Source organism: Corapipo altera, unplaced genomic scaffold (genome assembly GCF_003945725.1).
Source record: "Corapipo altera isolate COAL_440 unplaced genomic scaffold, ASM394572v1 53, whole genome shotgun sequence".
NCBI classification, from domain to species: Eukaryota; Metazoa; Chordata; class Aves; order Passeriformes; family Pipridae; genus Corapipo; species Corapipo altera.
Window position 1 is genome coordinate 5059032 of NW_020884900.1, and position 13869 is coordinate 5072900.

The following is a 13869-nucleotide window of genomic DNA, read 5'->3' on the forward strand; positions in this document are numbered from 1 at the left end:
AGCCTTTGCCTTGAGGCCAGGCCCGGGCTCTCCAGTCTTTGAGCAATCCCTGCTCCAGTCACCCTGCAGTGCTTACAAAAGAGCAGCTGTCCAATCCAGGGCAAGACTGTTTTAAAGGTATCATAATCATTCAATCTTTTATTTATTTTTTTTTTAACAGAACACATGGTTACCCTTTTTATGGGGTGGGTGGGTACAGGGAACGGGAATTATAGAAAGCTTTTCTGAAGCTGGGAACACAGCACAAAGCTTTAAGATCTGCATGCTAAACCATGCTCTTCTGTAGAACTGGGCATTTTTACAAGTAATATTTTCCTTAGGTTTCAGACTATTCTACATCTAACCCCTTCACATATGCCACTATATACCAAAACAATACAAACAACTCTGAAAACAATTAAAAACCCATCACATTGTGCAATATTAGGAAAAAAATTCACTTTAGAGGCTGTACTAGTGAATTAACCCAGCATTTCTATGGTCAGTTTCCTGCTTAGTCGCAACATCCCTTTGTGAAAAAAACTATCATTTTCTCTAGAACTATCAGATCTGCAAGCTCTCAACTCTGCTAGAACTTCCAGAAAACAACAAGCACTTTTCTTTAGAGACTAGAGGACAAAATAAGAAGGAAAAACATCTTTTTTGTGTGTTTTTGTGGCGACCACAAGAGAGCTCCAAAATAACAGTGAGTTATTTTATGGTCTGTCAGTACTCAGGTAACCAGAATTTAAACAAGCTTAGTCCTAATCCTGTTTTAAGTGCCAGTTGATGGTCTTCACTTTTTTCAAGACCAGTTAAAACATGGCTTTCTAGATGTCTCATATCCCTCCCACCCACAATCAGAGAAAAAATAGTCATTCAGAGGATAGCTATCCTTAAACATTTATTTTAGCAGTGTAAACAAGACCCATTGCAGCTGTGTCCAAAACAAAAAAAAAAAAAAAAGCAAGCCTATGTTTTCAAGTTGTCAGTATAACTCAGGGCAGCAAACAGATTTGCTTACATACTTTTCCTGAAAAGAAAATGGAACAAAAGTGGAAACACTCAGTGGGCACTCTCACAAGTTGGATCACACTAGCAAATACTCTCTAGCCTAAAACGGCTTTGACCATTCCTTGTCTTTTCCTTCTCTCCCACTCCCAACTTCCTCAAGACATTCTATATCAAGCCTAAAAATGTTTCAGAGCTCTGTCAGAACTTGTGTATCCCAAACAAGTCGAACTGATTTTTTATGAGACATTCCCCCCCATAAATGAGTCACGATTGCAAATATTTTTGTAATCTGACTCCTATAAAGAAAACTTACAATTCACAATAACCCAGTAACATGCTCATCAAGATTTCATGAGCTTTTAAATACCATTAAGGATTACACAATACAGCATCCTGACAGACCTTCAAACTTAGCCTTACTTTAAGTGGGGATCCGACTGGAGAAGCTTAGAAAGGTCCCTTCTAAGCAGAATTGTCCTTTAAATGCCAAAATCAATGCACAGAGAAGCCTCCTAACATTTCTGTGAATGGCACAAATGTAAGTAATTTTCATGAAACAAGGTATTTTTTTTCTTTTCTTTTTGCCATTGTAAAGGCCTAACAAACCATCCCTTGTGTCAAGAATAACAATCATCTTTTTAGGTTTCCTCCTGGTCTGCAGAGGGTTCATTACTGAATTCATATAACACTGCTCTTGGCTCTGGGTGAAGACAAAGTTGCTGTGTCAAGCAAGGAAACCATACTCCTTCCTTTGAAATCAAGTTAGTTGCTAGACCAAATTATCTCCCCTGTTCTCAGACTGTTTTTAAGGAATCCAACATCTCAGCAAACTGGGTTTTTTTGAGCAAGGGAGAGCAAAGAGCTCTGGCACACCACTTTGGAAATCTTCCAACTCTCCTGGTGTGTTCGAAGGGAACAGCAGCTGGGTAGGGAAATCTGATCAAATCAGCAAATGGAGATACCATGGAGATGTGAGACTACCTGGAGCACAGAACTGCAAGAAGTACTTTACCTGAAGATAATACAGGCTAAACTCACTGCTTGATCTGATGGTGATCCAGAGCAGGAAAGCTGCACTCTCTGTCAGTCTGTAGAGGTGAGGGAACAAGGGGAATACTAACAGACCCACTTACAATGCAAATCAGCATTCACTGAAAACATAGCAGATACTAAGCAGCAAGTGATCCCTCCTGTTCCAACCTAGCAGATTCAAGAATTCCAACTGCTGCAGATTCAAGCTTAAATTAAAAATTATTTTCCCATTTTTTTAGATTCTTAGGCCTTACTTGTATTTTAACTTTCATGTTCCTCACACTACATAATTCGTAACGGCAAAATTATTTGTTTCTAAAAGCAAAAATGCAAGAAAATGGACACGCAATTCAACTCCATCCCATAGGGCAGGGGGGCTCTGTGCATAAGCGAGACTGTAACACATTGCCACACATCCAGCAGAGAACAATTTCCCCCGCAAGCTCGTTTCCCTTGTCCATTTCCTGCTATGACCCAGCTCTCATGGGGCACACTGTCCCTGTGGTTCTAGAGGAAAAGGTGAAGAGGGCTTTAAGCTGGTCCTTCGAGCAGCCCGAAGGTGCGTTCAGCGGACTTCTTGAGTCACGCGATTGCACCCAAGACCCAACCAACGCATGGGGAATAACATGAGAAACGAAGCAGTCTCCTCGTCCTTCAGCAACCTTACTGTGCCCACCCTACACACGGGTTAAGTTACCCGAGCAAGCAGGGATCTTTCAAAACGTCAAACCACAAGGGCAGGCATAAGCAGGATTTCAAAGCTCAACACCGCGGCGGGGGGGGGCGCAGAGCTCCGATGGCCAGAGCCGCGGGCCCAAGGGCGGCCCAGCCCGGCCCGACCCTCTCTGCTCAGCAGCCGCAATCGCCGCCGCCTCCCGCGGGCGCGCAGCGCGGCTGGACCGCACAGGGCGGGCACGGGAGGACGGGGCAGCAGCCGCCGGGGACAGCCCGTGACGGGGACAGCCCGTGGCGGGGACAGCCCATCCCCGCGGCCGGCACAGCGGCGGTCCCGGTGCCCTCCTGCCCCCGCTCCCACGCCCGCAGCCCCGCACTCACAGCGCCGCCGCTCCGGCTCCGCGGCCGCCGGCACCGCCCCCGGTGCGCTCCGCGCAGGCACCGCGCCGCGCCCGGCCCCGCGCCCTTCGGCCCCGCTCAGCGCCCCGCGGCTCTGAGCCCGCGGGATTATCCCCGCCGTTAGCGGCTGGAGCGGATAAAAGCCTCCTGTTCCTTCCCGGAACCCATTGTCCCCTCGCTGGGTTTTTTTTCAGCTTCTGGCTAAGCAAATAAAGGAACGAAATACATTATGGGATACAGTGCTTAAATATGCAAGGAGGAGGGGGGAAAAAAAAAAAAAAAGGCCCTAACGACTCGAGTCCAAGAATGCAGTGAGTTTATCGTTCAAGTAATCTGATTAATGGGGCACTTGAAACGTTTACATATATATTGCATTCAAGAATATACTTGTTCAGATAAGCCAGCCAATAACGTGTCACAACATCCTTGAACAAACATGCTCTTGAGATGCTTGTGGTCATTAGGCACCACTCCAGCCAGAAATTCAGGGTACTCGTCTTCAATACCTTGGGACTTTTTCTGGAGGTCACCTCTTTATCTGGCACTTAAAATTCAAAAAAAAAAAAAAGTAGCAATGACAGAATGGTCTGGTTAGTAACACAAAAGCAGCTCAGGAGAATGAATGTAACCCCTCTGATGGTACTAAAGAGTCTACATTCCAACAACTAACCAGAGCCACTGTTTTTCATCATGACCCAAACTTACCTGGACCAAATGTCCTTTTCTTATCTCTCTCTTAAATGGGAGTCACCAGCCACTCTGGTTAGACCTGCTCAGTTTATCCCTTCTTTGCATTTCTGTTTATCTTTAGTGCAGAGCTCGTTTTTCTGAGCAATCTCACCACAAAACAAGTTCCCTGCTAATTAGAAGCATCAGCTGCGTTGCCATTCTGATCTAGCACAGATCAAACTGGAGGCAGCAAGCCACATGTGCTTGGATGTGCCAGAATCACCTGGGAGCTTGCCCAGGCACCCCAGCAGACTGCTTTGAACACAGGGCCATCCTCCATGACCACGCTGCCCTGCTCCTACAAGAGGGGCACAGCAGCCTTGTGTTGCTAGAAAGCCACATGGAACAGCAGTTCTGCAAGACAGAGCCCCGTTGCAACATGTTGGGTTGTATGTCTTTAAGTGGCATGGGTTCAGGCAGTTCCAGGGAGAAGGCTTTGGGTCTTTTTGCCCAAAATTGTGGTAGTCACACTTTTATCTACACGCTGTTTCTTTTTAAGTCAAATGGATTATAAAAAGCACTGAAGTCAGTCAGCAGCAATTAAAAATAACCTATGTGGTTGCTGCCTATGCTGTTTCTACCTAAGCAAACTCCATGGTAGAAACAGCATTACCAGATTACTTGAAAGAGCTGAAGAACTTGAAAAGATTGAGAATTTGGGGCTGCCATTTTTCCTTGGAAAGACATGAAACAGTACCTCTTCTTTTTCTCCTTAATCGGTTGGGAAGATTCTCTGTCAACTCTAAACATATGCTCAAGTGGCCTTCTTATGTTTCCTAAATGCAATCAGGATTAGAATATATGTATCTTTGCATGGTGACACAGCAATTTTTGGAAAAATGCTATGACCAAAAAAATGATCAGTAAATTTTGTCAGCCATCACCGTGTAATTAAAACCTTAATTTCTGCAGGCTGTCAACGTTCCTTTCTTCTGAATTTTATAATGGCTGTGGATCCAGCTGTCAACATTTGTCAATAGAACAGCAGTTCCATTATGTTTGTTGCCATGGTAAGCACACAAACCAAACTTCTTCTTAATGATACTTCTGCACATTACACCTCTAGCAAACCTGGCAGCTGGCCTTCACAGTTCCCAGGTAGCCAGTATTGCTGGGGGGGAGGAACCACCTATCACAAAATAGATCATCTTTTTATTTAATCTTTGAGTAGGAGTCCATGACAAGGCACTAGGCAAGAACAATAAGCAGTTAATCACAGAAGTGACTCTGACTCCATTTGTCCCTATTGTAAAAAGGTTCTGAAAAAAGCAGATAAATCTGAGCTCACACATCTGGATTCCATCCAAGAATATCTTCCTACTTTACAAAGCAGTGAAATCCTTTGAATGCATGCACACATCTAGCAGACACAGAACTCAAAGAAATATGGTGTCATAAAAATACTGGAATATAACCTTCTCTACCTACACCTCCAAAAAAGGCTACTGTGTTGCATTAAGTGGAGTTGCAAAAACTATTTCTTTATCTTTATTAGACTATTTTTCCCTTCACGGAATCAGAAAGATAATGAAATTTTGGCAGGAAAGTTGAATGGGAATTTGATGTCTTTGGTTGTCTGATTTTCCCTCTTGATAAAATCATATTATGTTTGATCTAGTTTAGTTTTCCCATACACCTATTCAGATGTTAATCACACATTTTTCCTGTTTTAAAAAAAAAATAAGACAATAATAAATTCTCTAACAAACACACAGAAGAACATTTCACAGAGGAACAGACACCAGCATGTAATCTTCAAGTTCTCAGTTTTGAACAGTGTTCTTAAAAAGCACAGAGCCCTTTTCTTCCTGCCTTCATAATTCAGTTTTATAATAGTTAAACTGAATCAAGACTATCAGTCTGTAAAGTGCTTGTACATCAGTTAATTAAATTTCTCTGGCATGTCTGTGCATAAGTCACCCAGAATGCACTGTATCAGTACCTATGCTAAAACATGATCTGGCATTACGAAACTTTCAATTCATGTACAGAATGACAAAGCTGTGTGTTATTTCAGAAGTTATTTCTTTTTCTTGTTGGATCATGCTTCTATAGATCAACTTTAGACCAAGGGCATTGTTACATAAATGTTAAACTGCCTTTTCTACCAGGAAACAGGACATCTCAAAAGCAACAAAGAAAGACAGTGGTGGACTAAGAAAGGATCTAGGTCTTGTGTCTGTAGAAGGATTTCCAGGCTAATTTAAGACTTTTGATACCAAGCTGATAAGATTGGATGTAGATATAAAAAATACAGCTTGAACTTCTCACCTGTATGCTAGTAAAGGCAAATCCACACAGATGCAGGCTGACATAGCTCTCCACTAGGCCAGGCAAAAGCCATCTCTTCTTTGGAGCTGTACAGTGATGTGCTCATGTGGTGGTGTTCTCAACATCATTCTGATTCTTAGGAAATAACAGTACCACTCTGTTTACAGCCAGCCTAGACACAGGAACTCAGATTTATTTTAAGTAAGATTAGGGTGCAGTAGTCACACTACAGGTCTTTTGAAATTAGTTTCACCCCCATGAGCAGTTTGCATCTGAACAGTGGGAAGAGATTGGTGCAACACCCTCCATCTGGACAAGAACAGGAAGAAAGAATCAGTAAGTCTTTTCAGTGGGTATACAGATTCTTGTAACAAATCTCTTTTGCAATAGCAAATGCAAACACTGAATCACTGAAAAGCCTACCATTTACAAGACAAAAGATAACCAAAGCCTTTGGAAACAGCAGATGAAGTCATTAGTCCTCTGACTGTCCTTCAGTCTTTAATATCTTTGTCCAGTAAGTGTAAGCAAAAGAGAATCTCTGAGGTCTGTAGTTTGTCTTTCTCTGATTTACTGCAGTGCTACCTATAATGTTATCCTGCTTTTTTAGTATTCTCCATTGTCCACTAGGACACTGAGGTCTAGTAAAAACCAGTTATTTTAATCACTGCTCAAGCCACTAGAATAATAATCAAGCTTCAGGCTCTATAAGCAAAACCAAGCTCCCAAATATCCTAAAATATCCACAAAGATACCACTCAAAAGGCAGTACCTGCACTTCTGCAAGATCAGGACATCAGAGGAAAACAGTCAATCTGCAGCAGTCCAGGTTAATAGCCTGCAACTACTAGTTTCTATTAAAATTCAGGTACTCAACATGTTTCTAGGCTATTTCTCTTTCAAATTGTTGGGGTAAAACTGACATGTTTAATTCCTTCTATAGACTTCAATAGTAGTCATGCATCTTACAATCTATAGAAGTCATTAGTAAGGACAAGGCTGCTTGTGTTACTAATATAGCTAAATAAAGAGCCCTACATTGTCCTTAAGACAGTGAGTTTCTATACTCTGTGAAGTAACGCATCTCACAAAGTCAGTTGTATGTAGCTAGAAAATCCAGTGTAAATATTTTTTGTCCAAGTTGTAAGTTTGTTGATTTAGCTGTTACTCAGAAGTATTTGTTCAAGCTCCAAGGGAGAAAACTGGGCTTTCTCTAACAAATTTAACCTTCTCCAGTAGAAGATGAGCTGCTCTTAATATTTAAAATTTGAGAGAAAAATTCCACAGCCTCTTTTGCTAAAAAATATTCATTTTATAAAATCAGAATAACCCTGGTATTAGAAGTGTTGATGCCAATTTGGGTCATTTTGACAGACCTTGGCTAGGAATCAAATACACATGCCAGCAAGCCTCAGTTCCAACTCCTACTAGTAAGATTGTAATAAGTAGTTAGGCACAGTAAACTTCTAATCTAGCAGAGCTACAGCCAGACTCTAACCACAACCTTAGAGTTAAGCTCTTAATCCTCTTATTACCCTAAACTATTTGTCTGAGCAACTTTCTTCTGCTAGAGCAAAATACCAATGTGTTACTATCACAATTTCAACACTGCGTACCTGTACTTTCTGTTAGCATTCGTTCTTGGTCATTAAAAAAAGCCAAGGTAGGAAGGACCACAAGCTATGTATTTCATATTTTCAATGTATAGTTTCTATTTAATTATTTGTGAACTTTCTTTTTAAGAGGCTGTGCTTATCTCTGGGAATATGGACTGTGTTCACGTTGACATCAACTATTTTTACTTAACCTTCATTGCAACACATTGAAAGAAAAACAATGTAACAAAGCACCCAATGCACAATCACAGAGTATCTGAATGACTCTAAATAACGACTTAAATGTTGAACATTGACCATGCTTAACATCATATAGAGAAACGCAACAGAAAGACATTCTACTTACTTAGTAAGGTACATTTCAAGTCCACAGCAACCCTTCTGTAAGTCCTATTTCCTGAAGCATATGGGTTTATGTGCCTTAATGGGCATGTGAAAGACTTCCAGCAGAAAACATAATTAAATCATGACCAGTCTTTCTTCCTAGAACTAAGTTACACTCCATCACCCATCACATATACTTTATACACCAGTCATCAACATAGAACTAAAAGTTTAGATTTTGCCTGAGTATTTTGTTTATTAGGTAAAGCTTATCAAAGGCAGTAATTTGTTTGATGAATGTTTTTGTTTGTCCAAGTAAAAAAACCAACAATCCCCACAAAACCAAAAAATGAATATTGCCTTCTGTTAGTAATGTGTTTAAGTGTAATTACTTTCAAGTATTTTTCCCCATACCTATTTTGTTCACATCCACTATCATTTTCTTCCACTGCATAAACTGTCAAAAAGAAACAACTGTAGAACATGCTTAAAATGATTGTATAGGGGCTGAAACCTAAGAAATTTGTGCTTTCACCATTGTGCTAAATTAAAAACAACCATAATTTTATTGCATTTTGTATCCTGTTCTTAATTTATCTGAATTTCTATTTGGGTGATCAGCAATTGACAGTGGAACAGAATAACGTGTTGTACAAAGCAGTGTGCTGATTATGTTAAGAACTTTCAAGGTCACCATTTGCTCTGCTGCCCTATCACAACACCATTTTTAAATACAGGGATTGTTCCTGTGTCTTGCAGGTTAGTCTTGAAACTCAGACTTCTGGGAGAGAAAGGAGGTTGCTTAGGTAAAGGGGAGTGGTGAGGCTAATTTAATTTCAAGCCACAACTCTTCAGGAAATGATCCATCATTCCCCATTCCTGTGGTTTTACTATTTTGATCCAAGAACATTCACATAAAACCATGTTAGCACCCTGAGATCATTTGGCAAATGCTTTTCTGCCTGTGCCAGCTATTGTTCCAGTAACAGACAACCTGCAGAGGCCCTGAATAGCTGAAATTGGAAAAAGCTCTGGAGAAGAGCAGTTAGTGAAATCCTTATTAATTTACAGCTTTTCATGTGTAGTAAGAGATTATAGACCTAAAAGGTTTATGGGATATGAACGAAAGTCACTTCACCTGGGAGATGACAGGTGAAAAAGAGATGACTAAAGGTCTACCAAGCCAGATGAGCAGTGCCCTAAATGCTAAATAGGGAGGCCAGTGAAACCCACTCAAATTCTGACTTGTAGCCATTACTCACCTGGAAACCATTAGAGTTGTGCTTTTGTTGAATCAGGGGAAGCCCCAAGTAAGCGTTTTACAGATGACTCAGAGGAGCAGCTCTGAATTGAAGCAATTTCTAAATGAGAGAGATGCCAAAGACAACCTTATCATCAAACTTTGGATGAAATACAAAATAGGAAAAATTTTGTTTCCACTTCAATTAAGATGGTATTCAGGCTTACTCTAATTAGTCCATTTTTTCTTATTTCCTTTAACTATTGCTATCAAACTATTTAGCTTATTAAGAACCACAGAAGATCATAGATGTAAGTAACTGCCTAACAGCTACAATGCACTTCATTAGGTACAGTCAAGCTTTTCTCCCACAGGAAGCAGGCACCAGTAATTACCCTTTCATTAATTCAGGGGTCTCTTTCAGAAGAACAGTAGCAAACTATTCACATACTAAAACACACTGAGAACTTACATCTCCTAGAACACCATCTTCTCTATATGCATGTGAGGAACTACTACACAAAGAAGCCTAATATAGCTTTTTTCTGAAATGCTGATTTTGCTAAACATTAAGCAAAGCTGTATGGTATTTTCATGCTGGAACTAAAGAAAATAAATCCAGTGATCCAGTGCCTAGAATCAAAAAACACATGGCTATTATTATGTCCTAATCACTATCTCCTTAATACCACTAGGCAAGTTATCTTTTAGTGAAAGTTGAAAGGTTGATGTGAGCATATGTTTGGTCTTATCTGATCATTTGCCTTAACCACCCTGTGATTTTTTTATGCTATGCCCTGTAATTATTTTCTGGTATTCTCTACCTGCACTTCTATTCCCAAATTTTCTAAAATACTAAATAATCACTTCATGTGACTATATAAATAAGAGCATCTGACCAGAATGAACGAGCCCTAAGTAAAGACGTATTGTTTGAAGTTTTAATACAACTAAAAAAGCAAATATATTCTGTTTACAAAATGACCAGTTTTCTTAAAGAAGACTTAAGTAGTTAGTTACACTTCAAAACTCACAGCTAATGAAAGCTTCTAAAGACCATCTCCATGTCAATCAGAAAATTCATGAATGTGAACATAAACAGGGCTTCATAATCACAAGAGTAAAAGAACCAACTGAATGGATAAAGAAGGGAAATGAAGAACAACCAAAGCACAATACTTCATTTTTTAAATGGCTTTTAATATAAATCTGAATACAAAAATAACAAAAACACCCTGCAGTCATCGCAAACAAATCCTCCAAGTTTTCTCTCATCAGTTCCCTGATAATTTGGCAAGTGCCTGTCTTCTCTGTTCTGCAGTCATATACTCACAGGCTTCCAAAATATTTACTATAATTAAAGTCTGTTGAACTGTTTTTGCTTTTACCCATATTCTTCCATTCATTCCCAGCACCAGCTCAAATGGGTATAACTGTGACAACTCCTGAATTATTTCACATTTGGGAGCCAAGAGTCTGTAAATAAGATCAAAAGAAAGTCACAGAAAGAAGTGCTTACACTTACAGACACCACATTGTTATCATCAGTAACACCAGCAGCACTGCTGTTATGGCAGCTACTAAAGTAACACCAAAAAGGAAGATTATGGAGTTGAATATACATCCAAAATAGTAACACAGTATCAATATAGCCACCTAAAAAAATACAAGAGTTGTGAATCTAGCAGGGTTTTTTCCTAATTAAGATTTGGAAGTAATACCTGACCAAATTTAAGTGAATTGATAGTGTTACAAGAATTGTATGATTTAATAAATTCTAAAAGTACACTATTTGACAAAGTGACATTCTTAAAGTGCTGCGATTTATAAATTTGACACCCAAGAGGCATCTTTCAAAACAGGACTTCCTTTCTACTTCAGGGGACAGTGCTAACAGCAGTAAATAGACTACTTTATTTTTATTAGCTGGCAGCATACTGAAAAATAGAGTTCTCAATAATACTGTAATATGTCTAGGATTAAACCAACCTTGAACAGCTTCACAAAGAAGAAAAACATATCAGGATTTAGCAGTTTACTTGTAATATACTGTTATTGCTTTACTTGCATACAGACAAAATTTGGAAAACAAACAGAATGGCTGCAAAAAGTCTTTGTATCAGTTCACACTGACTTCTGATGGGACACATAAATCCATCAAATAATTACAGGTGCGAAACAGTGGCTCTACATCTCCAGATTGCTTATCCAAAGAACAAAACCAAACAAGAAAACCCACCCAAAAGGCAACAACAAAGCTTGACTATCATTTATTCATATAATCTGGTATTTCTTGATAGTCACAAAAAAATCTTGTCTTTACATCAGCATAAGGAACTCCGAACCTCTTTAATCAGCTGTCAGCCAAACGTACATCCCCACTATTCCATTAAGCAGAAAAAGGACAGCAAGCATCTCCATTTTTTAAACTCCAAGGTAATCTGTACATATCTGAAACACTATCCTGAATGTTTGATATTGGAAAATAAAGCTAGCTAGGACACTAGCTTTATTTTCCATACTGCCTTGGCAACCACATCACTTTTTTTTTTAAACAGGTCATGCAACACCATATAGAAAAGCATCTAAATCTCTTAAAAGGAAAAATAAATGCTTCTTCCAGGTCAATATTCATACTCCATTCAGCACAACTGGTATAAATACATTACAAGAACTACACACACCAATTACCAAATTACCCACACTACTCAGAGGGAACAACTGGCAAATCCTACCTACCATATTATATATTTGAGCAACTAATTACGTTTCTTAGTACTTACTTTCTTATTAGACCTAAGGAAACTTTAAAGAGGAAGCCATCTTGTCCAATTATTCCCATTCCACTTGATTTTCCACTGCTGTCTATACAGACCATCTCTGGTTCCATGTCTTTATTTGCTACGAGGAACTGACCATAAATAAGATCTCCCACCTAGACAAAACAGTGTCAAAAAGCAAAAGCAAAAGAGAAGATCATGCTGTACATTTGTTACAAATGCTGATTATTGATAAAGATCCTCTAGCGAGGCAACAAAATAGATTTAAAACAGTGATGACAGAAAAATAATTATCATTTTCTCTTCTCCTACTAAAGACAGCATCCTCCACGAACAATTATCTTGTACCGCTACTAGAATTTGTAAGATAAAAGGACAGAATTTTATTTAAAGGAGTTCAATAGCTCCAGTCTTTTTAAATACCATATATGAATTCCTCTTTCTTCACACTTTAATGATATTTAAAGCCTAAGCAATCCGCTTTTGTAATCATTTATCAGAACAAAAAAAAAAAAATCACATAAAGGTCTTTTACTTTTCTTTATATTTTTCTTCCATTTTTACATTCTGGTGATGATATTTCATCGGAGTGCAGAAAGTGTGGCATGCACGTGCCATACAACAGTTTATAACAGTGTCATTAAAAAAAAGCAAAAGAGACACAAATATTTTATACCAGCATCACGTAGCATAAAAGCTTGCTTTAAAACCTTAACGTCATAGTGCCCCTTTGCACGCACACTATTCGTGAACTGCATCTGCTGCTGGCAGTACTATGGGAAAATTAAAATGTGAGAGCGAGGAAGCCAACGACCTGACAGAGACCAAACTACACTAGTTACAGTGCTCTTAGGAAACCTCCGAAAGGCCGCAGTCTAATCTTGCAAAAACCTCCGAGGAGGGCCCAGAAGAAACCATTGCAAGCAGACCGGTACTCCCCCTTTTATAGCCGGCTTACAAAAAACGCTTCTAAGAGAAGCTTCTAAAACGCAACAGAAGCACCATCAAGCAGCACGGCTACAGCGTCACCGCCAGCTCACCAGCGCACTCACCTGCACGTTCGGCCTGTTCCTCTTCGTGGCGCCCTCGAAGGCCAGGTAGGACAGGGACGCCAGCTCGCTGCCGCCCACGTCCAGCTTGAACACATCCCCCGCCTTGGCCGTCACGATCCCAATGACGTGGTCACCCTTCACCGGCACGTACTGGAGCGGGACAGGGGCACACGCGGGTCAGGGGTTTCACACACACACACCCCCATCCATCCCCCGGTCCCCCCGCGCCCTCACCCGCTTCTGCTGCGAGTCCACCCAGTAGGCGCCGGGGCCCGCGGGCCGGTGCCGCAGGAGCCCGCACTTGGTGACCAGCAGCCCGGCCCCGCTCCGCCGCAGCCCCGGCCCGCACAGCAGCCGCCCCACGGGCGCCGCGCCCGTGCTCAGCCGCAGCCGCTCGCCCTCCGCGTCCTCGTCGTAGTGCGCGGGCAGCAGCAGCAGGTCCCCGGGAAGCACCACCTGCCCCACGCAGGCCTCGGCCGCCCTGCCGCGCTCCGCCGCCATGGCCGCGGGGCTGCCTGGGCCGGGCCGGGCGGCTGCGCTCTGTGTACGCGGCCAGCCAGCGACACCCCCCGGCCGGCGCCTTCTCACCGCCTCCCGTCCCAGAGCTGAGGGAGCCGGCTCGTCTTACCTCGAACTCCAGCACTCCCGTGTAGCTTTTCATTCAGGGAAGCAGCCCTTCTGCAGCCTTCCATTTCTGCCTGGGAACTGCTAAGATAACGTGAGCGCCGTTAAGCTTCAGGATTAACATCCGCGCTGAA

General features: G+C 41.2%; 1 protein-coding gene across 1 annotated transcript; it reads right to left on the reverse strand.

The window, feature by feature from the left end:
- Positions 1–10458: 10458 nt before the first annotated feature.
- Positions 10459–13616, reverse strand: EXOSC3 (exosome component 3). The gene is made up of 4 exons (XM_027649582.1): positions 13346–13616; positions 13112–13261; positions 12063–12214; positions 10459–10755 (listed from the first exon to the last, which is right to left on the reverse strand). Exons 1-4 carry the CDS (start codon positions 13610–13612, stop codon positions 10554–10556), a joined length of 771 nt encoding a protein of 256 aa, XP_027505383.1. The 5' UTR covers positions 13613–13616; the 3' UTR covers positions 10459–10553.
- Positions 13617–13869: the final 253 nt, after the last annotated feature.